At 65.7% G+C, this 24,792-nt stretch overlaps 1 protein-coding gene across 5 annotated transcripts in view; it reads left to right on the top strand.

Annotated features, from left to right (window-relative positions):
* The window catches only part of IMPDH1 (inosine monophosphate dehydrogenase 1), an 86,212-nt gene that overhangs the window by 59,831 nt on the left and 1,589 nt on the right, over positions 1-24,792 (top strand). For 4 of the 5 annotated variants that reach the window (XM_039520255.1, XM_039520259.1, XM_039520257.1 and 1 more), the window contains exons 4-14: positions 5,631-5,732; positions 5,943-6,017; positions 7,165-7,371; positions 8,226-8,313; positions 8,974-9,173; positions 9,721-9,811; positions 10,941-11,045; positions 11,383-11,526; positions 13,451-13,595; positions 13,789-13,932; positions 14,587-14,670. In XM_039520255.1, the coding sequence (XP_039376189.1) occupies positions 5,631-5,732; positions 5,943-6,017; positions 7,165-7,371; positions 8,226-8,313; positions 8,974-9,173; positions 9,721-9,811; positions 10,941-11,045; positions 11,383-11,526; positions 13,451-13,595; positions 13,789-13,932; positions 14,587-14,670 (1,385 nt within the window). The remainder of the gene's footprint in view (positions 1-5,630; positions 5,733-5,942; positions 6,018-7,164; positions 7,372-8,225; positions 8,314-8,973; positions 9,174-9,720; positions 9,812-10,940; positions 11,046-11,382; positions 11,527-13,450; positions 13,596-13,788; positions 13,933-14,586; positions 14,671-24,792) is intronic. The other variant, XM_039520256.1, reaches the window with a different exon arrangement.

The following is a 24,792-nucleotide window of genomic DNA, read 5'->3' as shown; positions in this document are numbered from 1 at the left end:
TGGTTAGAGCAGGGGGCGGGGACCCAGGACTCCTGAGTTCTGCCCTGGCACTGTCACAGCGAGTCCCTTCCCCCCCCCGGGCTGAGGTGACGTCTGGCGGGCAGTAGTGTGGAGTCGAACTGCGGAGCGCAGTGCGGGGAGCCCTAGAAGGGGGCGACTCCAGGAGCCTTAACTCCAGAGCACCGCGTCGGGTCTGTGCAGCCTGCGGCCTGAGCCCTGTGACCAGTGACTGCTGCTAGCCGGGGCCAGGGGCCCCCAGGGCTGGACCATAGCCTGGCCCCCTTGTCAGTCTGACCTTAATCCCCCCTAGTACACATGGGTGGGGAGCTGGCAGGCAACCCCATGGTGCAGCCACAGGCCGGGGGGTGCTGGGACCCGCTTAGCATGCAGCTTGGCCAGGCAGTGGGGGGGGGGGCTGCCAGCCGGTGCAGATCCCGAGTTACCCCCACCCCCCCACGCGGGGTGTTTCCTGGCAGCCGTGGGGCGAGCGGGGGGCTGATTCTGATGGACCCTGTCCCGTAGCAAGCTGCAGCGTTGCATGCTGGGAGCGGGAGTCCCTGCAGCTGCTCCTGAGCCGGGTGATTCGTGGGCCCCACTGGTCTGGCTGGCTGGGGTGGGACCCCCGAGCTGGGTTCCCTTGGGTGCGTCGGAGCCTGGCTGGGCCCCGTGCCCCATTTCCTCTGCAGAGCCAGGCAACAGCTCCCAGCTGGGAACCTGGCTCTGGGAGAGCAGCATCTCAGGGGAATCAGGCTCCCAGCTGGGCTCGGCTAATCTGCTGGGAAGCCGGGGAAGGTCAGGCCTGGGGCTGGGAGGGGAGCAGGGAGGGTGGGAAGGGAAGGCCAGCTGGGGCGGGAGAGCCAGCCTCCCTGAGCTCTCCTAGCACAGGACACGGTGGGGGCTGGGAGCTGCCCCGTCTGAGCTCCCGCAGGGCAGGGGGCAGGGCCCAGCGCGCTCCGAGCTCTCCTGGGGTGGGGGTCGGGGCCCAGCGTGCTCTGAGCTCTCCTAGCACGGGACACGGTGGGGGCTGGGAGCTGCCCCATCTGAGCTCCCCCAGGGCAGGGGGCAGGGCCCAGCGTGCTCTGAGCTCTCCCAGGGTGGGGCTGGGTTGGGGGTTGGGGCCCAGCACGCTCTGAGCTCTCCCAGCGTGGGGGCTGGGTTGGGGGTTGGGGCCCAGCGCTCTCCGAGCTCTCCCAGCGTGGGGGCTTGTGACGGAGCGATTCTGGCGGGACCCAACTGAGAGTGCCAAATCAGGACCAATTGCTCAAACAGGGCAGTCACAGCCCTAGGCTGGGGTTTTTCCACCTCTAAGGCAAACCAAACCAGCCAGACAAAAAGGACTTTGGTCTCACCCCACTGGCTGACCACAAGTCACACAAGCAATTTCCTTAGACACTCCAGTTTCCCAGTATCACCACCAGTGCACTCGTCCTGGGGATAAATGGTTATGAAAACTAACACCCCAATAAAAGAAAAAGGTTCTCTCAATCCCAAAGGACCAAGCCCCAGACCCAGGTCAATATACACATCAGATCTTACCCACAAATCAAGCTGTTGCCAATCCTTTAGAATCTAAAATCTAAAGGTTTATTTACAAAGGGGAAAAGGTAGAGATGAGAGGTAGAATTGGTTAAATGGAATCAATTACATACAGTAATGGCAAAGTTCTTCGTTCAGGCTTGCAGCAGTGATGGAGTAAACTGCAGGTTCAATTTAAGTCTCTGGAACATCCCCCGCTGGGATGGGTCATTCAGTCCTTCGTGCAGAGCTTCAGTTTGTAGCAAAGTCCCTCCAGAGGTCAGAAGCAGGATTGAAGACAAGATGGAGATGAGGCATTGGCCTTATATAGACTTTTCCAGGTGTAAGAATCCCTTTGTCTTCACTGTGGAAATTTACAGCAAAATGGAGCCTAGAGTCACATGGGCCAGTCCCTGCATACTTTGCAGAGTCACAAGGCGTGTCTGCCTTCTCTCCATGGGTCAATTGTGTAGCCGATGGCCCTTTAATGGGCCATCAATCCAGCTATGCCGGGCTAACATCAGCTTGTCTGGGACATTTCCCAGAGGCAGAGCAGAATACAAACTATAGACATTACAGAGCCAATACTTATAACTTTAACTACAAATGATACAGACATATAGACAGCATAATTATAACCAGCAACCCATAATCTGGTCTTAGACACCTTAGATGACCCCCTTTATCTAAGATTTGGTGCCACTGCAGGACCTTGGTTGCAACCCATGTTCTATATGGTCCCAATTTATATCAATAACGTCACAGGGCTGGGTTGGGGGTCGGGACCCGGCGCTCTCCGAGCTCTCCCAGGGTGGGGGCTGGGTTGGGGGTCGGGGCCCGGCACTCTCCCAGGGTGGGGCTGGGTTGGGGGTCGGGGCCCGGCGCTCTCGGCGCCCTCCCCGGGGGGCGCTGGGTTGGGGGTGGGGGCCCGGCGCTCTCCGAGCTCTCCCAGGGTGGGGCTGGGTTGGGGTCGGGGCCCGGCGCGCTCGGAGCTCTCCCAGGGTGGGGCTGGGTTGGGGGTCAGGGCCCGGCGCTCTCCCAGGGTGGGGCTGGGTTGGGGTTGGGGCCTGGCGCTCTCTGAGCTCTCCCAGGGTGGGGCTGGGTTGGGGATCGGGGCCCAGCGCTCTCCCAGGGTGGGGGCTGGGTTGGGGTCGGGCCCCGGCGCTCTCTGAGCTCTCCCAGGGTGGGGGCTGGGTTGGGGGTCGGGCCCCGGGGCTCTCTGAGCTCTACCAGGGGGGGGCGTGGGTTGGGGCTCGGGGCCCGGCGGTCGGGGAGGTCTCCCGGGGGGGGGCTGGGTTGGGGGGGGGGGGCCCGGCGCTCTCTGAGCTCTCCCAGGGTGGCGCGGGGTTGGGGGTTGGGGCCCGGCGCTCTCCGCGCTCTCCCGGGGTGGGGCTGGGGTGGGGGTCGGGGCCCGGCACTCTCCCAGGGTGGGGGCTGGGTTGGGGTCGGGGCCCGGTGTGCTCGAGCTCTCCCAGGGTGGGGGCTGGGTTGGGGTCGGGGTCCGGCGCTCTCGAGCTCTCCCAGGGTGGGGCTGGGTTGGGGTCGGGGCCGGCGCTCTCCCAGGGTGGGGGCTGGGTTGGGGTCGGGGCCCGGTGTGCTCGAGCTCTCCCAGGGTGGGGCTGGGTTGGGGTCGGGGCGCTCCCAGGGTGGGGGCTGGGTTGGGGGTCGGGGCCCGCGCTCTCTGAGCTCTCCCAGGGTGGGGCTGGGTTGGGGTCGGGGCCCGGCGCTCCGAGCTCTCCCAGGGTGGGGCTGGGTTGGGGTCGGGGCCCGGCGCTCTCCCAGGGTGGGGCTGGGTTGGGGGTCGGGGCCCGGCGCGCTCGGAGCTCTCCCAGGCTGGGGCTGGGTTGGGGGTCGGGGCCCGGCGCTCTCCGAGCTCTCCCAGGGTGGGGGCTGGGTTGGGGGTCGGGGCCCGGCGCTCTCTGAGCTCTCCCAGGGTGGGGGCTGGGTTGGGGGTCGGGGCCCAGCGCTCTCCGAGCTCTCCCAGGGTGGGGCTGGGTTGGGGGTCGGGGCCCGGCGCTCTCTGAGCTCTCCCAGGGTGGGGCTGGGTTGGGGGTCGGGGCCCGGCGCTCTCTGAGCTCTCCCAGGGTGGGGCTGGGTTGGGGGTCGCTCTCCCAGGGTGGGGTTTGGGATCCAGCGCGCTCCGAGCTCTAGGGCCGGGACCCTGTGCACGTGGGACGTGGTTGTATTAGCCACCAGGCCGCATGAGCCTCCCTCATGGGTTGCAGAGTGGAGCGGCCAGGCTCCCTTGTGGCTCGGGAGTGGGGTGGGACCCAGGAGCTCTGGGGTCTAGTCCTGGCACTGCCTCCGTGTTGCCAGGGCCGTGTCCCTTCGGCCTGCGCTGTGGTGCGCCCATGGGGAAGTGCTGCGCTCGGCCCAGTGCCTGGCACCGTGCCACCTCCCGCTGCCGTGGGCTGCAGGACAGGGTCGGGCATGGCCCTCGGGTGCTGTGTCCATCACAGGCCCCTGCCATGATGCTGCTCCCCGGCCAGCTCCCTGCTGCGTCACCCGGGGCGGTGGGCTGGCGCTGAGGCGTGCCCAGCACCTGGCTGGGTGGAGGCATGAAAAGACCCCGTCGCTGGGGAGCTCAGCACTGGTGGGCCTGGTTGTAGGGCAGGGCCTGAGCTGTCCCTGTGGCGCTCAGCCTGAGGGGGATGGGCTGTGGGGGGCCGGGTGTCCCGTCGAGCCGGCCGGGCGAGCCTGGGGGTGGTGAAGAAATACAGCCATTGGCGCCGTGGGGGGAATGCTGGGGGCCGTACGCTGGGGCCTGCAGAGAAGGAGACGTGGGGCGGGTGGGAGTGTGGCCTGCTGAGTATGTGGGGCAGGGGCAGGAGGGCTGGGACCCTCTGTGGGGCTGAGCACGGAGCCCCGGGGGACGAGGGGGCTTGGGGCAGGGCTGCGTCCTAAGGAAGCCCTGTGTGAGCTCCAGGCCCCCGTCAGGCCGTATCTAGGGGATAACGCCTGGCGAGCCACAGGCACTAGGGTGGGGGCGTCTCCCCCGTCCGGCCAGGCGCTGCTGGGGAGGAGGGCGGGGCTGCAGCCAGCGCCTGGCCCAGCCTGGGCATCTCCCGGCATCGGGCCTGGCAGCTGGGCAGCCCTGGGCTAGGGCTGGTGTTGGATTCACAGCTCTGCCCCCCCCCTGCCAGGGAGAGTTGTTGGCAGGGGTGGGGGGGCTGAGGGGCTCAGGGCTCTGTGTCTCTCCCCCCTCCCCGTGGAGAGTCAGTGCTCAGGGCTCTGTGCCTCTCCCCCCCCCCCCGCCCCCTGGAGAGTCAGGGTGGGGGGCAGAGGGGCTCACGGCTCTGCCTCCCCCGGGGAGGGTTAATACGGGTGGGGGCTGAGGGGCTCACGGCTCTGCCTCCCCCGGGGAGGGTTAATACGGGTGGGGGCTGAGGGGCTCACGGCTCTGCCTCCCCCGGGGAGGGTTAATATGGGTGGGGGCTGAGGGGCTCACGGCTCTGCCTCCCCCGGGGAGGGTTAATACGGGCGGGGGCTGAGGGGCTCACGGCTCTGCCTCCCCCGGGGAGGTTTAATACGGGCGGGGGCAGAGGGGCTCACGGCTCTGCCTCCCCCGGGGAGGGTTAATACGGGCGGGGGCTGAGGGGCTCACGGCTCTGCCTCCCCTGGGGAGGGTTAATACGGGTGGGGGCCGAGGGGCTCAAGGCTCTGGCTCCCCCGGGGAGGGTTAATACGGGTGGGGCAGAGGGCTCACGGCTCTGCCTCCCCGGGAGGTGTCACGGGGCTGAGGGGCTCATGGCTCTGCCTCCCCCGGGGAGGGTTACACGGGCGGGGCTGAGGGCTCACGGCTCTGCCTCCCGGGAGGGCTCTGAGGCGGGGCTGAGGGCTCACGGCTCTGCCTCCCGGGAGGGTTACGGGGGCGGGGCAGAGGGGCTCACGGCTCTGCCTCCCCCGGGGAGGGTTAATCCGGGGGGGGGGCTGAGGGGCTCATGGCTCTGCCTCCCCCGGGGAGGGTTAATACGGGCGGGGGCCGAGGGGCTCAGGGCTCTGCCTCCCCCGGGGAGGGTTAATACGGGCGGGGGCAGAGGGGCTCACGGCTCTGCCTCCCCCGGGGAGGGTTAATACGGGTGGGGGCTGAGGGGCTCACGGCTCTGTACCCCCAGGACCTGACCTCGGCGCTGACCCGCAAGATCACCCTGAAGACGCCGCTCATCTCGTCGCCCATGGACACGGTCACTGAGTCGGACATGGCGATCGCCATGGCGGTGAGAGCTGGGGCGGGGGGGGGTCCACAGCTCTGATGTCAGTGGCCCCGGTTCCCCTCCCTAAGCCTCTCGCTGGAGACTGACCCAGCCCTGAGCGTCAGGCCGCTGGGCTGGGCGCCTCGTGAGCACCCTTCCCCTGCGCTGCTCCCCCACGGGGCTCCCCCATTGCTCCGTGGGGCTGGCCGAGGCTGACACGCTCTCTCCCCGCAGCTGATGGGCGGCATCGGGATCATCCACCACAACTGCACCCCGGAGTTCCAGGCCAACGAGGTGCGCAAGGTGAAGGCAAGTACCAGCCGCGCCCTGGGGCGACCCTGGCACCAGGGGACTGGCTCTGGTCAGACGCGGGGTCCGGCCTGCCCTGACCCTCCTTGCCCTGCACCTCTGGGGACCCTGGTCCTTTGTGGGCCCCCACCCCAGTGTGCGCGGCGCCCCCGTGGAGCCGTTCCCAGCAGACGCCTGTGCCGGGCCTGAGCATCCAGCTCTGACGGGCTTCCCGGCTGCATGGAGGTTAGCGCCCCGCCGGGGGGGGGGGGGGTCTGAGCCAGGTGGAGACACCCGGTGCTGCCCCCCTTGGGCCTGCTGGGCCGTTCCCAGAGCCCTGGGGCATCCAGGTGGCTGTGGAGGGAGAGATCTGCCCAGTGCCCTGGTGCCAGCAGGCCTGGGGATGGAGCCGTGAGCTCCTGGCACCCACTGCCTGTGTGCATGCTGTGGGGAGTGCCGGGCTGAGTGAGGTGTCACCCCCCAGGATCGTGGGGCATTAGCAAGGCCAGAGTGCTTGGGATGAACGGGCGTTGGGTGGGGCGCTGTGGGGTACGGTTCCTGGAGAGCAGAGCTGTGCGGGTCAGTGGGGAGATTGGCGCTCCCCGGGGAGCATAGGGGCAGGGTGGGGCGCTGTGGGGCAGGGTCCCTGGAGAGCCGGGCTGTGCGGCTCAGTGGGGAGATTGGTGCCCCCCAGGGAGCGTAGGGGCCGGGTGGGGCGCTGTGGGGCAGGGTCCCTGGAGAGCCGGGCTGTGCGGGTCAGTGGGGAGATTGGTGCCCCCCGGGGAGCGTAGGGGCGGGGGGGGGCGCTGTGGGGCAGGGTCCCTGGAGAGCCGGGCTGTGCGGGTCAGTGGGGAGATTGGCGCCCCCCGGGGAGCGTAGGGGCAGGGTGGGGCGCTGTGGGGCAGGGTCCCTGGAGAGCCGGGCTGTGCGGGTCAGTGGGGAGATTGGCGCCCCCCGGGGAGCATAGGGGCAGGGTGGGGCGCTGTGGGGAAGGGTCCCTGGAGAGCCAGGCTGTGCGGCTCAGTGGGGAGATTGGTGCCCCCCGGGGAGCGTAGGGGCCGGGTGGGGCAGTCGCGGGGTTGGCACCCAGGCGGGCGCTTGCGGGAGGCTAACCCTGGTCTGTGCTGCAGGCGCCCGGCTGGTGACTCCCCCTCTCCCTCCCCTGCAGAAATTTGAGCAGGGCTTCATCACGGACCCGGTGGTGATGAGCCCCACGCACAACGTGGGAGACGTCTTCGAGGCCAAGCTGCGGCACGGCTTCTCGGGGATCCCCGTCACCGAGACGGGCAAGATGGGCAGCAAGCTGGTGGGCATTGTCACCTCGCGGGACATCGACTTCCTCACCGAGAAGGACTATGCCACCTACCTCAGCGAGGTACCGCCCGCCCGGTACCAGGGCCTCGGCTGGGGCCCTGCCCCGGACACGGCCTCCCCTGCGCCCGGCTGCGTCTCGCGCCAGCCTGCCCCCCTGTGCCGCTCAGTGTCCGGGCTGGGCCCGGTGGGGGGGCGGCTTGGAATTCGCTGCCCTCTGGTAGCTCAGCCCTCTGAACATGGTGCTGTGAGGCCAGGCACCCAGTTCTGTGGGGTGGGGGTGCACAGGGGGTGGGGACATTGGGGCAGGGTGACCAGACAGCAGGTGTGAAAATCGGGATGGGGGTGGGGGGTAATAGGAGCCTATACAAGAAAAAGCCCCAAATATCAGGACTGTCCCTATAAAATAGGGACATCTGGTCATCCTATTTTGGGGAGAGGGCCAGGGGGATAGAGGAGGTGGAGCTGTTGGGGAAGGGGCAGGGCACTGGCGTGGAGGGGTCAGGAGGAGTAGAGGGGGTGGGGCTGTTGGGGAGGGGCAGGGCAGGAGGAGTAGAGGGGTGGGGCTGTTGGGAGAGGGGCAGGGGCAGGAGTAGAGGGGGTGGGGCTGGTGGGGGAGGGGCAGGGGCAGGAGGAGTAGAGGGGTGGGGCTGTTGGGAGAGGGGCAGGGGCAGGAGTAGAGGGGTGGGGCTGTTGGGGAGGGGCAGGGGCAGGAGGAGTAGAGGGGTGGGGCTGTTGGGGAGGGGCAGGGGCAGGAGTAGAGGGGGTGGGGCTGTTGGGGGAGGGGCAGGAGTAGAGGGGTTGGGACTGTTGGGGAGGGGCAGGGGCAGGAGGAGTAGAGGGGGTGGGGCTGTTGGGGGAGGGGCAGGGCGCTGGGGCCCCTCTGGTTGCGCTGCCATGTGCCGTTTGGCCCCGCAGGTGATGACGAAGCGAAACGACCTGGTGGTGGCACCCGCCGGGGTCACCCTGAAGGAGGCCAATGAGATCCTGCAGCGCAGCAAGAAAGGTACCAGGGGCCTTGCGCCGCCCGCCCTGTCCCGGGCACTGGAGAGAAACGGCTCCGCCGGCGCCCCTCATTGCTGGCCCACAGCCCCTGCCAGCCCAGCCCGGGGCGCTGTGAGCTGACGGGGGGGATGGCAGGGGAGAGACTGAGACGCTTCCAAGCCCATTATGGGTTTTTTGCTGCCCCAGGGCTGGTGCCCCCTGTGCCCGGGCAGGAGGCCACGTGGGACCCCCTGTGCTCTTTAACCCGGGCTCCCTCTCCTTGCTGACTCTGCGGGTTGTTCTCCGGGGCATGGAGCAGAGCGAGCTGCAGTGGCAGTGCCTGGCCCGGCCCTGCTCTTGCTAGAGGTGGATTGGGGCGCGTGGGGCAGCCCCACGTGCTCGGAGTGGCGGGCAGGGCGGTGTGGCCGAGGTTCCAGTGTCATCAGCAGCTGACGTTTGAGGAGGGGGCTGCCAGGACTGAGCTGGGCTGCGGGCACTGGCTTGTCTCCGTGCAGGTCTCGGATGGGCTGAGCTGGGGGTGGTGGGGCTGTTAGCCAGGGTCAGCGTTAAAGGCCAGTAACCAGCCACGGCCCCACCGTGGAGCCAGCCCCACTGCGCGTGCGGCTGTGGCTGCGGGGCTCTGCCAGGTGCCCCCCTCACCACCGTGCCCTCCCCGTGCCAGGGAAGCTGCCCATCGTGAACGACAGCGACGAGCTGGTGGCCATCATCGCCCGCACGGACCTGAAGAAGAACCGCGACTACCCGCTGGCCTCCAAGGACTCCCGCAAGCAGCTGCTGTGCGGGTCAGCCATCGGCACCCGCGAGGACGACAAGTACCGGCTCGACCTGCTCACGCAGGCCGGCGTCGACGTGGTGGTGCTGGTGGGTACCGGGCTCGGGGGGGCTCCCTGCTGCCCCCCGGCACAGCAGCCTCCCTTACCCCTGGCACAGCGAGGGTTAAGGCCCTGAGCTCCTTGCCTGGCCAAGCCAGATGCTTGGCACCTCCCTGCCCGGGTCAGATGACCCCCACCCTGCCCCAGATCGGATCATCTGCTGGGCCTGGTGTCTGCCCCCCGGAGCAGGGCGGCTGGTGCTTGGAGCAGGGTGTGCATGGGGCCGGTCTCCAAGCCTGAGGAGCTGGATCGGTCCCACATCGTTTCAGGCTCGCCGGGATACCAGCTCGCTCTGCATGGGCTCTGCCGCCTTAGGGAGAGCTGCCAGGCCAGGTGTGTGCTGGTGGGCAGGGAAGGAGCCAGGATGCCCCTGGGTGGAGCGGGGCTTGGAGATGAGGGCTGGGGATCTCCCTTCTGGGGGTGGCTGGGCCCATTAGCAGTCACGGCGGGGGCTGGGAGCAGTGTGGGGGCGGGGCCGGAGCGGTCTCTCCTGCTCCCTTCCTGCTGTAACTGTGGTGTCGTCCCCCCGCCCCCAGGACTCCTCCCAGGGCAATTCCGTGTACCAGATCGGCATGATCCATTACATCAAGCAGAAATACCCTGAGCTGCAGGTGATCGGTGGGAATGGTGAGTCTCTGGGGGCCGCAGCCCTGGGTGGCGGGTGCAGGGTGGGGCACTCACGGGGCCGTGGCTCTGACGGGCACAGCACTGCTCCAGCTCCAGCAAGGGCGGTGTGGAGCTGCGTGTGGGGAATCACTGCCAGAATGCCCCATGTGGCGCATCTGGGCCCAGGGCTCTGCTCGCTCCCCGGCATGGTTCCGGTGCCCTGCATGGCACGGCGCGTCTGGGCCCAGAGCTCTGCTCGCTCCCCGGCACGGCTCCGGTGCCCGGCACGGCACGTCTGGGCCCAGGGCTCTGCTCGCTCCCCGGCACGGCTCCGGTGCCCCGCACGGCACGTCTGGGCCCAGGGCTCTGCTCGCTCCGCGGCACGGCTCTGGTGCCCAGCACGGCACGTCTGGGCCCAGGGCTCTGCTCGCTCCCCGGCACGGCTCCGGTGCCCAGCACGGCACGTCTGGGCCCAGGGCTCTGCTCGCTCCCCGGCACGGCTCCGGTGCCCCACGTGGCGCGTCTGGGCCCAGAGCTCTGCTCGCTCCCCGGCACGGCTCCGGTGCCCCACATGGCGCGTCTGGGCCCAGAGCTCTGCTCGCTCCCCGGCACGGCTCCGGTGCCCAGCATGGCATGGCACGTCTGGGCCCAGGGCTCTGCTCGCTCCCCGGCACGGCACGTCTGGGCCCAGGGCTCTGCTCGCTCCCCGGCACGGCTCCGGTGCCCCGCATGGCACGTCTGGGCCCGAGGCCCTGCGCCAGGGGCTCCCCCCGATGCTATGGGGGGCCCTGCCCTGTTCTGGGCAGCTGGGTACCACGCTGCTGGCCGCAATTGCTGAGCTAGGCGGAGCTGGAGCGAGTGCTCGCCGTGCTGGGATCGGAGCAGTTTCCTGGCCCCTCTGCGACCCAGTGACCCGGAGTTGTACCAGATCCTGCCTGCCCAGACTCGTGGGAGCAGCCCTGCCAGAGCCAGCAGTCTGCCAACGCCATCCTCCCCTGCTCTGCCCGGTCCAGCCTCCCTGCTGCGAGGGGGTCGGGGGAAGATGTGGCTGGGATTCCCGGTCTGAGAGCAGCCCAGGCGGGGCCCTGGTCTCTGCCCCGGGCCCAGTGACCAGGTATTTCATGGCTGCCTTTGCTTTTCTCTCCTATTGGATCCACAGTGGTGACAGCGGCGCAGGCCAAGAACCTGATTGATGCAGGGGTGGACGGCCTGCGTGTGGGCATGGGCTGCGGCTCCATCTGCATCACACAGGAAGGTAGGGGCGTGCTCTGGGCATTGCGGGGGGCCCTCGCAGCCCCAGGGCCGGCCCCCATGGGGGTCAGCAGTCCCTGGCGGGGCAGGACGGGCCCAGGTCAGTGTCCCGCCGGGCAGAGGTATAGCTGAGGTTATGTGGGGGCTGCTCCGCCCCACCACCTCCTTCCCCCCCACCCTGCTGGAGGTCTCCAGGCCCCTGCTCAGGCCAGGCTGGCGCTCGGCTCTGGGCCTTTGTCAGCATGGCTGACTCCTGCAGCTGGCAGAGGAACCCAGCCTCACGCGGTGCCCGGCGTGTCAGTGGACCGCCCCGGCGCTGACAGTCCTGTCTCTGGCTGCAGTGATGGCGTGCGGCAGGCCCCAGGGCACAGCGGTGTACAAGGTGGCGGAGTACGCCCGCAGGTTCGGTGTGCCCGTGATCGCCGATGGCGGCATCCAGACCGTGGGGCATGTGGTGAAGGCGCTGTCTCTAGGAGCCTCGACGGGTGAGTGAGCCTGTCGCCGTGGGGCCAGCCTGCCTGGCCCCAGTGCATCCACCCCGTGCTGCTGGCGTAGCGACACAACGGAGAGTACCAGTTCAGGACCAGTTGCTGGGAGCAGGGCAGTCACAGCCCAAGGCTGGTGGTTTTTTCACTTCTAAGGCAAACCAAACCAGCCACACAGAGAGGACTTCGGTCTCACCCCACTGGCTAACCAGAAGTCACACAAGCAATTCCCTTAGACACTCCAGATTCCCAGTATCACCAGCAGTCCCACTCGTCCTGGGGACGACTGGTTATGAAAACCAACACCCCAGTAACATAAAAGGTTCTCCCGATCCCAAAGGACCAAGCCCCGGACCCAGGTCAATATACAAGTCAGATCTTACCCACAAATCACGCTGCTGCCAATTCTTTAGACTCTAAAGGTTTATTCATAAAAGGAAAGAAATATAGATGGGAGCTAGAATTGGTTAAATGGAATCAATTACACACAGTAATGGCAACGTCTTGGTTCAGGCTTGTAGCAGTGATGGAATAAACTGCAGGTTCAAATCAAGTCTCTGGAACATCCCCAGCTGGGATGGGTCATTCAGTCCTTTTCAGAGCTTCAGTTTGTAGCAAGGTTCCTTCAGAGGTATGAAGGAGGATTGAAGACAAGATGGAGGGGTTTCCAGGCCTTTTATATTCTCTGCCCCCCTGGAAGGACCCCTTTGTTCATTCTGTGGAAAATCACAACAGCAAGATGGAGTCTGGAGTCACATGGGCAAGTCACATGTCCATGCATGACTCAGTTTGCAGGCGACGCCATTGTTTACATGTTAGTTTGAACATTCCCTGCTCAGATGTGGGTTGGCATCTCCCAAAGTTCATTGTCAGTTAAATGTTTCCTGATTGGGCACTTAATGAGGCCTGGTCTGCCCGGGGGGAGGGGGAGGGATTAATCTAAGATACGCAACTTCAGCTATGAGAATAGTCGATGTATCTTAGATCGAATTAAAATTACTTACTTCGCGTCCTCGCGGCGCTGGATCGACGGCCACGGCTCCCCCGTCGACAGGAGAGCGATCGGGGATTGATTTATCGCGTCTACACTACACGGGGTAAATCGATCCCCGATAGATCGATCGCTACCCGCGGATCCGGCAGTAGTGTAGACGTACCCTGAGATTAGTCCCTTCTCAAGAAGCTGACCAAATGCTTCACTGAGGCTACTTAGAATCAGAACACATTGAGAGGCACGTCCATAGCCAGTATTTATAGCTGCAGTTACCAAAGGATACACACATACAGACAGCATAATCATAACCAGCAAATCAGAACCTTTCCCTAGACACCTCACTCGACAACCTTTGTACAATATTTGCTGCAAATATATAACAGTGGTTCCAACAGTGATCTATACGGTCCCAGTTTGTCAATAACGTCACACAGGGATCCGCCGGGGCGCTCTCCCCTTGCAGTCAGTGCTGGCCTCGGTGCCTGGGGTGGCACTAGGGGGCGCTGTACTGCAGGAAGTGGGGCGGGGGCTCAGCAGGGGGTGGTCTCCCCCCCGCCCCCAGTGGGTGCTGGCTCCGGGGTGCCATGGCTGGCTGCATGAGATACCACGTGCCTTGTGGTGGTGGATTCCACAGGCGAATTCCCTCCGTGCTGGCCCCAGAGGGTTCAGCAGATGCCCTATACCTGGCATCTCCTGCGCCCCCAGCCGGCCACATTCAGCCCTGACGCGGTGCTTGCTGCGGGGGCTCAGAGGCCGGCAGACGCGCTGCTGCCTGAGCCAGGCGGGACGGGGGGCGCGGGAGCTGTACACGCTTGGGGTTCGGGGGCCGTGCCCGTGCCCAAACGTGCCCCTGGGGAACACGTGCAGGCTGGTCTCTGCCGTGGCGCTAACGTCCCCCGTTCTCTGCCTCTCTCCCTGGCACCCGGGCAGTGATGATGGGCTCCCTGCTGGCAGCCACCACGGAGGCTCCAGGCGAGTATTTCTTCTCGGACGGCGTGAGGCTGAAGAAGTATCGGGGGATGGGCTCGCTCGACGCCATGGAGAAGAACAGCAGCAGCCAGAAGCGATACTTCAGGTGTGGGGCAGGGACTCCTTGGTCCAGCCTGGGCTGGGGGGCGGGAGCCGGGAAAACAGCCTGCCAGGCAGATGCTGGGCGCAGCTTGGCGTGGGGCCCAGAGGGAGTGGGGCAGCTGGAGGGGGTGGAAGTGGGCAGGCTGGAGTCAGGAGCAGGGCCCCCCCGTAACAGCCGCCATGTTTTCCCCCCACAGCGAAGGGGATAAGGTGAAGGTGGCGCAGGGCGTCTCCGGCTCCATCCAGGACAAGGGCTCCATCCAGAAGTTCGTCCCATACCTGATCGCGGGGATTCAGCATGGCTGCCAGGACATCGGGGCCAGGAGCCTCTCCATCCTCCGGTGAGGGGCGTGGGGGCCGAGGAGAGGCTACGGTTCTCCCTCAGCCCTGGGCAGGCTGGCCTGGGAGGGGCCTGCCCTCTCCCCTGCCTGGGAGGGTGGGGACAGATGGCATCTGAGGGGTGGGGAGCCGAGCTGGGGGCTGCAGCCGTGCAGCTGAGCATCCCCCCCCAGAGCTCATCCCCCCAGACCGCGCTGAGGGTGTCTCACACGGGGCGCCATAGGACGGGAGAGGCCAAGGGGTGGCTGACCAGGCCGTGGGCCCCGTGGGGGCTGCTCCAGGGCCCCGTTAGGTGGGCAGTTACGTCACTGAGTCCCGGGCTCTGGTAGCCTGGCCCTGGGTGGGGTTAGATCCTTGTGACATGTCCCAGTCACTGCCTGGGGCCGTGGCAGGGCTGACACAGCCGGGCAGCGTTGTCGTGGCACCTGTGTGGGGTTGCCGTGGTGAGGGTGGCGCAGCCTGGGTGGGCCTGGGCCAGGCCGGGCTGCCATGGCGGGGCGCCGGCATGGGGCCTGGCGGGTTGCTCTGGCAGCTGCTGCTGCGCTCTGGTGTGCTGGCTCTGGTGCGCGCTCTGTCCTTTCCCCCGCGTGCCTCCAGGGCCGGCCGGGCAGGGGGGTGTCTGCCGCACACCTAGCCATGCTGTCTCTGCTTGCCAGCTCCATGATGTACTCGGGCGAGCTGAAGTTCGAGAAGAGGACCATGTCAGCCCAGATCGAAGGCGGCGTCCACGGCCTCCACTCGTAAGTGCCCGGCTGCTTCCCAGCCCCGCCGGCTCTGGCTGCTGCTTGGCAGCGTGTCGTTACCCAGGAGGCAGTGCGGTGCCCTGGGGTTGCTGGGCTCTGAGCTCCTGGGGGCGTCCCCGCTTCCCTGACTGGCTTGGGGCAGGCAGGGGCCCTCCTCTGACCCTGCAGCCCCACAGGCAGCCAGCAGCAGCTACCATCCCACAGGTTCCTGCCACCTTCGCCATGTGTCGACCAGGATCCTTCTCTTCCCACCCTCTCCTGCCCCTGCTCTCACTGCTGTGACCGTCTGGCATTGGGTGTGCTGTGGTAACGCCGAGGTGCCCATAGACTCAGAGACCAGTGCGCTAGGTGCTGTACAGACACAGAGCGGGAGGGTGCTCCTCGCCCCCAGGAGCTCAGCATCTCCCTGTGAGACAAGAGACCCCAGGAGGATACAGGCAGGGTGGAGAGGATGGGCCTGGTGGTTGAACAGCTGCCTGGAGCTGGGTTCCCTGCTGGAAATCCCAAATGTTCTCCTCCCCTTTGGGGGGCAGCAGAGGATTTCTCTGGGGGTGGGGAGGGCCAGGGTGGATCTGTGGAGCTCCCTGGGCCCGCTCCCCGCTCTGGGTGGGCAGCAGTATTGTCACTGGGGCAGGCAGGGACCCTCCTCGGAGAGCCTCCCCCCCCCCCGCTGCCACCTCTTTGCTCGCTCCACGTGGTGCGCTGGGAATGCAGCTAGTCTGGGTGGAGAAGGGGCCTGCAGCCTCGCTCCATGAGGCCTGGGGAGCCAAGGACTCCCAGCCTGACCACAGATCCCTTCTCCGCGCTGGGGGGCGGTGCTGCCGTGCCCGGCGGGGGGACAGCCAGCGGCCGATGGAGAGCGCTGCGCATCCGGTATTCCGGCACCGAGCCCCTCTGGGTGACACAGCTCAGGGATGGCAGCCAGTCACTGCACGGCTGTCCCTGCCATCCCATGCCCATGCTGACCTGCCCAGCCCTAGCTAGCTGGGCCGATCCTGGCATCGCCAATCTCCAGGATCCTGTCCCCACTGGGCACCCGCTGTGCTGGCAGCGGCTGAGTCCACGCTGGGGTCTGTTCTGACAGGCGAGAGGGGTGAGGGCGGAGGTTGGTAGCAGTGTCCAGCTGGCCAGGAGGAGGTGTTACCAGAGCAAGAGAGAGAGAGCTTCTCCACACGTCACTGACCCCTCAGACGCCCCAAGAGGCCAGGTCTGGCCTGTCCTGGGGCTGGGCGAACAGCCGTTCCCATGCAGTGCTGGGGACTGTCGCTGGGCAGTGTGCATCTGACAGCCCCCTGCACTGTCTGCAAGGGAGCAGATCCCCAATGCTCACCTGGCTGCTGCCTTCCTGGTTCTCCCCTTCACAGCAGAGCGATGCTTTGGCTCCCTGCTCCTGCGTCTGCCCCGGGGCGTGGTCTCTCTCTGAGCACCGGTGGGACCCTGAGGGGCTGGGTTAGCAGCCCCCTGCCCAAGGGACTGTGGATTGTAGCTAGGACGCTTGGAGCCATCACGGCATCACCCGCCTGCTGTTGTAACTCATGTTTATTCCAGTAGTGCCTAAGGACCAGCTGAGATCAGGGCCCCTTGCGCTAGGCACTGTACGAACACGGGGTAGCAGAGGGTCTCTGCCCGAAGGCGTTTACAGTCTAAGTAGAGCAGATGGCTTTGGTGGGTGAGAGCCACTTGCCAGAGCCATCGTGAACAGGCCTGTGGCCATCCACCCTGCATGCAGAGGGCGCAGCCTGCAGTGCCCGGCACACAGAGCTCTGCCTTGACCCCGGCCCCTGAGGGCAGCGCCTGGGCACTCGGGCTCGGAGAATTCTGGAGGCCATTTCTGGCCCAGAGGCTGCGTGGTCACGTGCCAGCCAGCCCCGGTTAACATGCTGCCGACAGACGGCTCCCAGGTCAGGCAGCACAGAGCGAGCACCAATAGAGACCCCATGTTTTACCCTGACTTTGTTCAGCCAAAGCGATCGGCCTGCGGGGCCAGCGGTGCGATCTCAGCCCCGCGCTGAGCACTCTTGGGGCGTGGGGGGCGAATCAGGCAGCGTATCCGGGGGATACAGGGCGTGGCCCGGAAACACCAGCATCTTTCATCTGTTGGCCTGTGGGAAGGCTGCGGCCTTTGAGTCGTTCCAGGCAGGAGGAGCGTTCAGTTTCACTCACTTGGTAAAGTCTGCGTGGGCACAGCTGGGACATGGGGGGAGCAGTGGAGGGACCCAAGGCTGGGGGTCTGGGTGTGAGTCCAGGCTAGCATTCAGGCCGGGTCTGTGGGGAGCAATGTCCCGCTGCCAGAACAGACACTGATCACTTCGCCGGAGGTAGCGTCAGACGTAGGCAGAGTCCTAGGCAAAAGGCTGCAATGAAGGCTGCAGAATGTCTGTTCAGGGACAGGCCCGTCAGCGAATGCTGAGGCTTCTCAGAGGCGCGCTCAGCCTGGCTGGAGCGTGGCCGGCTGATTATGGGATTTTCTCTTTGGCTTTCTAAGCCCTCTCCAAGCGAAGAGCTCCATTTTCCTCTCCCGCGTTCTCCCTCCGGTAACTCAGGCTTGTAAGGACGGGCCTGATGGCAGGGCTGCGACCGGGGTGTGGGGGTGTGGGGCGGGGAGAACGGGCTGGATTCGTGGCCCAGACGAGCGCTCGAGCCCGGCGTGCGGAGAGGCTAGCACTCTGACGGAGCAGGCTAGAGAATCCACTCAGGTCCTTCAGGGCATGGTCTGTCGCACCCAGACAACCCGGGCACACTGGTGCCGTGGGAGCGTCCCCAGGTAACCAGGGACGTGCCCGTGGCCTGGCTGTCAGCAGCTTTCAGCCTTCGGCGTGGGGGGGGTTACACCTCAGGGCAGCTGGACCCATCTCCCCAGACCCCTCCCAGCAGGGAGGTACCAGGATGCCTCTGCCCGGATCGTGACATCAGCACCTTTGCCGATACTCCCTAGTGCTGCAGAGGATCATCTTGTGCTTAGGTGAGGCGGGGCTTGTGCTGTAGTGGAGGTAGCCACGCTGGTTGGCTGGCTGGCCTGTCTATCTTCCCATTCCTTGCTCATTGGCTGAGACTTGAATTCAGCCCCTGCCCTATCTGGGGGGATTAGAGCGGATGGCACCGGCTCAGCCCTCCCCTGCCTCTGCTGGCGTTAACCCACGTGCGCTGTCCCCTCCCCTCGCCGGGCCGAGCTCCCTGCCTGGGGGGCTGCTGGCGCTCGCATGGGATGATGCGCGGGGGATTCCTGCGCCTGGGGGAACACTGTGCGGGTCCCATTTCTAGCACCTCCTGCGCAAATCAGGATCTTTGGCTGCGCCCGCACCCTGTTCTCATCCGCCCTCCCACCCGAGGGCAGAGCAGCCCTGGCTGGCCCTCATCCCCCTCTGACCCTCCACGGCAGCGAGATGGAGCCCAGCGGCGCCTGCCCACTCCCCTGTGGCTCCCTGCAGTCGTGTCCACTGATCAGCTGCACAGGCGTGACCAGACGGCGGGAGTTGGTGGCAAAGGAGAGATGCTGTTCTCTCAAAGCGAGCAGTCAGGTTCCTCCAGTCACTCCGCCCTGGGCCTGCTGGCACTTGGAGATTTCTGCCCTCCCCGGTTAGCCATTAGTCGAGACTCTGCTGTAATTGCCAGTGGGGGTTTAGTTGAGGAACACTCTGCTGCCAGCTCCTTTACGTGTTTCTTGGTTTTATTTCCTTCCCCTGACTGTTCCTGGTGCCGCAGGCACCTTCTGACCTCGTGGCCAAGCCAATCTCCCCGGCTTCCCACCATGCCTGTCGCATGCTGAACTTGCGCCGTTTCAGGTTGGGCCCCGCCAGGGTCGCTTCCTTGGGGTGGGAGCCGTGTCCTAGACAGCTGGTCCTTCTCCGCCAGAACCCGCCCGTCCGGGGATGCTCCCGCGCCCTGTAAGTAGGGACTCCCTGCTGGAGACTCCTATTGCTGGTACCCAGAAAGTGTCTGCAGCCGCCCTTGGGCCTCCAAACAGTTGGCACCAGCTGGGAGCTTGGCACTGGAGCCCAGGACCGCCTGCACCCCACCATAAGGGCAACCCGCAGTGCAGCTCCTCTTTCCCCGAACAGAGGGACCAAAGAAATTGAGTTCTGAATGAGTATGGAATGGCAGGTCGCCCCTCAGTCCTGCCCGGCCCACAGAACGCACAGGGGCTTGGGTCCAGACGCACACATCCGCGATCAGACAGCAAAACCCTGTCTGAGTGTTGGGTCACGTGGCACCAAGCACAGATGTGACGCCGCTTGCCAGAGGTCACCTCCTCTCTCCGGGATGGCCGAGCGTCCTATGGACGCTCACCTCCTGGGCCTGACGGCTGGCCGAACCCCAGGCAGTCACAGAGGGAATCAGGCACTCCTCCCAAGGGGAGTGATTGCAGATGCCCAGAAAAAGTCCTGACCCCATGTCAATGGGCTGGAAGTCAGGGCAATTGCATTGGCTGCAGAACATTCCTACAGTGCTGAAAGGAACCAGGCTGCAGATGCGGACGGACGGCCCCTCCGTGGCAGGCGGGGGTACCCACTGTCAGCCGCTGATCCAGCAGGGGAGGAGGGACCGGCTGCATGGAATAAATGCCATGGCTCTCCTCCTCCCAGGAGTACATCGCAATCTGGGCAGACAGTGCTGAGCCAAACACGTATGTCACTGAAGGACTCCTGTGTTCGACAGATGGGGCAATAGACAGCTCACCCCCAATAGGAACAACGGACGCCTTCTCTTCTGCCCCAGAGCACCAGCCCAGGGTCCCTCCAGGAAGCCTGCCCCATGCCCTCTATGCCTCCCCACCCCCAATGCCCAGGGGGGGAAGGAAGACGGAGGCAGGATGCAGTCGCATGCATAGCCCCTTAGTGGGCCAGCCAGCATCAGCTAACAGACCTGCTGCAGCTGCTCCAGTCCATACAGGTACTGACCTGTCATCAATCCCTCAGCCAGACCCAGCGATTGTACCGCTGATGGCATGGAAGCTGGCAGAGCCCTGCAGCCGCGGATAGCTCTAGAGAACCATACAAGAAAGCCACACACAGGACGGGAGGCCCCCTACGAGATCAAAGTGGCAAAGATTTTGTATCTGGCTTGACAGCCTGGTTTCACCTATCAGGACCCCTCCCACCCTCCCGCCTTTCCAAGATTTCACACTCCATCCTTCAACTCCAGCTATCCGGCCTCACCGTGGTATCCACTTTGCTGCAGACAACCTTCCACCATCCAGCGCGAGCCCATACAGCGTTCCCTGAGCCCACTGGTTCAGACGCTCAAAGGACTGGCCCAGGCCTGGTCCCCGATTTGTGAGCCCTGTGCTCCTTGGGCCTTGTGGACCCTCTCCTCCGAGCCCTTGGCTAAGGGTTCTCTCCACCATCCCAGTCGGTAAAACACCTTCCCGGCGGCTATTGCCTGTGGCAGCAGTTAGCTGGGTCCCAGCACCCAGGAGGCAGCTGACTTTTCATTGAAACTGAGTGAGTAATTGACCTTGTAACGGGCTCAAGACTCACCACCGCGGCACCTCCTGCTGGTTGCTCCGGGAATTCGCTCATTCCAGCCTCGGAGCGCCTCCTGCTGGGTGGTGTCTCACCCGTTGTCGGCTCTGCTGTGTTGTCTCCACCACCGGGACACGCGTCGCTCTCTGGACCGCGGTGTCCTCTTCAGGGGGCTGCCCTCCAGCAGTGCCCACTGCTCCATTCTCCCCCCTTCCTGGGGTATATCAGCACTCCTAGTCCACACCTGCCTTCATGGCCACCTGCCACCCCAAAGTCTAGCCCCTTACCTCAGGGACAAGGTGCAGTCCACAGGCCACGCTCCCTCATGGCAAGGTGCAGTGCAAGGGGGGACCCAGCCTGGGGACCCGCGAGCAGCAGCCACTGCTGCCTTCCTCCACTCCCCGTCACTGCCTGTCTCCCCTGGGCCACTTCCCCCTAGCCCTAGCCCCCACTCAGCCCTTGTTTCAAGGCCTGCCGTCTGGCAGGGTCAGCCAGAGCTCCCACAGCCCTGCTTAGCACTGCTCTGTCCAGAGTCCTCCCTTGCTGGTGGGGGGAGACTGTTCTCCCCTCTGTGCTGCAGCCTTTATATAGGGCTCAGCCTGACCCTGATTGGCTGCCCGCAGGCCCTTTCTGATTGGCTGCCTGTCTGCACAGCCTCTCTGGTCTCTTTAACCCATTTTCTGCAGGTGGCCGGTAGCTGGGCAGGTGGCTCACTCCAGCGGGGGGTGGGGCAGAAGCAGCCAGGGAGGTTGTGGAAACCTGCTGCTAATTAGGATGAGGCTTGTTAGGAGGCAGCTGCTGGGGCAGCCGGGATATAAGGAGCTGCCCAGCGGGGCAGAGGGGAGGCTCTCTCTGCCAAGCCAGGCAGGAGGACTGGCTCCCAGGGACAGCACCTGAGACAGAGCAGTGCTGGGCAGGCTCAGGGGACTGGAGGAGGAGCTCTGGCCTGTTACCCTGCCAGAAAGGGCCAAGAAGGTGCCAGGCCCAGGGGAAGTGGCCCAGGGGTGATAGGCAGACAAGGGGAGAGAAGCAGGGCAGAGAGGCTGCCGCTAGAGGGTCCCTGGGTCGGGACCCAGAGTAGCAGGTGGGCCTGGGTCGCCCCCTTGCACCGCACCTGGCCATGGAGGTGCATGGCCAATACAGACTGGAACTTGCCCCTGAAGTGAGGGGCCGGACTTTGGGTTGTGGTTGGCCCCTGCGGTGGGAGCAAGCCACAGGACGGCCGTGACCCCCGGCAGTGGGCACTGCCAGAGGGCAGCCTCCTGAAGAGGACACCGCCGAGCAGGGGAGCAACGCGGGTCCCAAACAGCGGAGTGGAGCGGACAACGGGCGAGACACCCCGTGCAGAGGCGCTCTGGAGCTGGACTGAGCTAATTCCCGGAGCAGCCAGCAGGAGGTGCCTGCGGGGGTGAGTCCGCGCCGTTACACCCCCCCAAACCAAGCTCCACGCGTCGCGGGGTTTGCAGACCCCTTGTTTATCACTCAGGCCAAAGCCATTCCGGAAATCGCCCCGTTTCTTCGCAGCACTGGGGGAGGCTGTGAAAGCTCCGGTGCCTCCTCCCAGAGGTAGCCACGTGGATCACTCTGTGCGGTGCAGTTTGTTACCAGCGCGCAGAGGCCGCCTTCCCTCCAGCATCCAGGCTTGCTCAGCTCGAGGCCAGGCAGCCTCAGCACGCTCGAGAGATCCCTGCGAAGGGCAGGGCAGCCACTCGGCATGCAGCACATGCCCTTACCAGGCACGATGCGCCGGCAGCGGGGATCAGGTGCCACTTTCAGGAGAGCTGCTAGGACTCCCATGGAGCTGCCAGCTGGTCACCGGGATGGGATCCAGGTGGACAGACTTGAAGAGAACAGTGACTGTGGGTCTTCAAGATGTCCTGTCTGTGCGGGTCCCGCCCGCCATCCCGTCTTTCCAGTCCCTCTCTGCTGGGACCGTGGATTAGGAGGGGACTGGGGGCGGGCTAGGCTGCTCTGGCTGTGCACCCCCGGTGGGGGCAGGGGAGGTGATGCAGGGCACTTGCATGGCCCCAGGGGACCTTGTGCATGAGGCGTGCGCCCATGAGTGGGGTCCACGCGGACAAAGGCTCATGAACCCACAGAGACTGGGAGGGAGGGACCCGTTCGGCAGCCGGGCTGGGGTGGCTCTGGCTGGGCTAGTGGAGCTTGCTGGTCGTGGTGGTGGGTGCTTTGTGGCAGTGCCAAGGGCCCGTTCGGCTGGGTAGTGCTGTGCTGGTGGTGAGGGGCCCTGTTCGGCCGGCTAGTGCCGCGCTGCTGGTGCCGAGGGGCCCCGTTCGGCCGGCTAGTGCCGTGCTGCTGGTGCTGGCGGGAGGGCGGCCGGCCAGGCCGTGCTCTCGGCGGTGGTGGGATCTCACAGCTGCAGTGCCCAGCGGTGTGGGGAAGGGATGGCTCCCTGCTGGCCGGGGGGTGGGCAGAGGGTCCCATCTCACTGGAACACATTGTAACCATCTCTCTCTTTCCTGCCCATGCCTCCGCCCGTAGCTTTACGTTTCTGCCATGTAAGTAACCAGCTCCTTTCCTTTCCGTAGTTAGTTGTAGAGCAATGACTGGGGCGGGGGTTTGGGTCTGGGGGGCCCCTCTGGGTTTGGGGCCCAAGCTCCCACAATCCAATTCCCCTGGCAGAGGGGGGCTGTTCCTCTCTGTGGGGCTGCAGGGGGCAAGGGGGCACCGTGACCCCAGCTACAAACGCTTCCATCCAGAGACGGGGCCAACCCGACTGCGTGCCCCAGGCTCTTCCCCTCTGTCACTGCCTCACTGGGCCGGGGGTTTAACGCCCTCTGCATGGGCCGAGGACCCCCGGGGAGATGGGGCTCCTGCCTCAGCCTGTTGGGCCACGAGCTGCAATGGCCCTGCCATGAAATCCCACCCGGCCTGCCCCAGGAATGGGGGAGAACCCAAGCCCCCCGCCCATGGGGACCCCGATGTCCTGGCTCCCAGCCGAGGAGAGCGCGCAGACCCTGTTGGGGGGGGGGAGCTGAGCCCTGCCGGGGGGGCTGCCTGGGCGTTGGGTCTGGCCAGGAGTCGATGGCCTGTGGGGATGGAGCTCGGCTCTGCCGGGGGCCTGGGGACAGGGTTTGGGGGAGGGGATGCTAATGGACTGAGAGGCTACTGGGGTCCGTGCACCATAGGGCTCCTGGGCTGGATCCATGGGGCGTGCGGTGCCGGCTCTGTGGGGTGGCTTCCGAGGGCGCAGGCTCCGAATGGGGGAAGGGTCAGGCCCGAGGGCTCGGTGTGGCTGGGGTGCCCTGCCCTGGGGTGTACTGGGAGGGACTGGGGCCGTGTGGGTGGTGGAGAGACTCCACTGGGGTCGGAGGCAGATTCCCTGGCCAGGCCTGCCCTGGAGGGGTTGGGGTCCTGAGCCGTTAGCCCCTGTGCGAGGGCAGGGCCTGGGCAGGCGAGGGGCCCTGACTGGTGGGGAGGGAGGGGCTGTGCTGAGGGATGTAAGGGCCCTGCAGCTGTACTGGGGGTGGGGTGGACACCCTGTGTGGTGGGGGCAGCCTGTGCCCGCTGCCTGTGAGTGGGGGTCGGGCACTGCTGGCGTTCACAGTAGTTTGCATCGGGGCTGAGCTGACGCTCCTGCAGCCGCGCGTCCCTGGCCCCGCAGGGCCGTGCACCCAGCCCACTGACTGGCTTTCTCCTCGGCGCGCTGGGGCTGGCTGGCCCTGCCGCGGGGCGGGCGGGTGCCTCCGCAGGAGCATGGTCCAGCGGGCGTGTCTGTTAGAAACACAAGCTCCAGCATCGCCAGCCCCGCAGCGGGCGGGCAGGGCGCAGCGGGCGGGCGGGCAGGGTGCACCCCCAGAGAGCTACAGGGCCAGCGCCCCATGCTCGAGCCGATAAAGCGGGGGCCAGCTGTGAGTGTGATGCTCTGAGGCGTAGCAGGCTGAGGGGAATGATGAGCCAGGACTCCTGGGTTCTTCGCCCAGCTGGCTCCCTGGGTGAGCCCTGTAAGGTGGGCAGTGGTTCTGTGAGGAGTGGGATCCTTTCATTCGCACTGGGGGGCCGTTCAGGGAGCGGACTGGGCTCCGAACTCCTCTGCTGGGCGACAGGCCAGGCCTTGCTGGCTTTTTGCGCCTGGCCTCCCTGGGCTCTGGAGGAGCTGGAAGTGTGGTTTAGGAGGGAGCAGTTACCCCTCAAGGGGGAGCGGGGGGTCTGCCTCAGTGCTCTCCTCTCCCAGCTGCTGCTCAGAGCTTGGAATGGGGCCTGGTTCTGAGCTGGGAATAAATATCACTCCCGCCCCCCCCCCCCCCCCGCATGTGTCTCTGACTGCGTCCCCCATCCTGTCGGGCAGCCCAGGCAGGGTTGGGTGGGACGGGAGGGGCGAGCAGGGCTGTGTGAGACGGGGGAGCACTCGCCTGGGGGAAGGGGACTGCCGGGCCTGGGGGGAACTGGTTGGTTTTACACCATTAGGTGGTCAAAGTCTTGCCCCCTCCTGATGGTTAGCCAGCTCCCCACCCCCACCAGCCCACCCCCTCCTGTACAGCGTGACCCTCGCGGTTCTGGTGCTGCCCCTCTCCCCCGAGGGGAGTCTCCCTCCTAAGCGGCTCGGCGGACGGAGCGAGTCCTCGGCCAAATGACCTGGTGCTGGATCTCCAGCGAGCCCAGCAGCGCTGCAGCAGCAGAGGGTTTGCCCTGCTGGGTG

The sequence above is a fragment of the Mauremys reevesii genome, linkage group 1 (assembly GCF_016161935.1).
Source record: "Mauremys reevesii isolate NIE-2019 linkage group 1, ASM1616193v1, whole genome shotgun sequence".
Lineage (NCBI taxonomy): Eukaryota > Metazoa > Chordata > Testudines > Geoemydidae > Mauremys > Mauremys reevesii.
The sequence above is the reverse complement of the archived record's forward strand: the minus strand, read 5'-3'. Positions and strand labels throughout refer to the sequence as shown.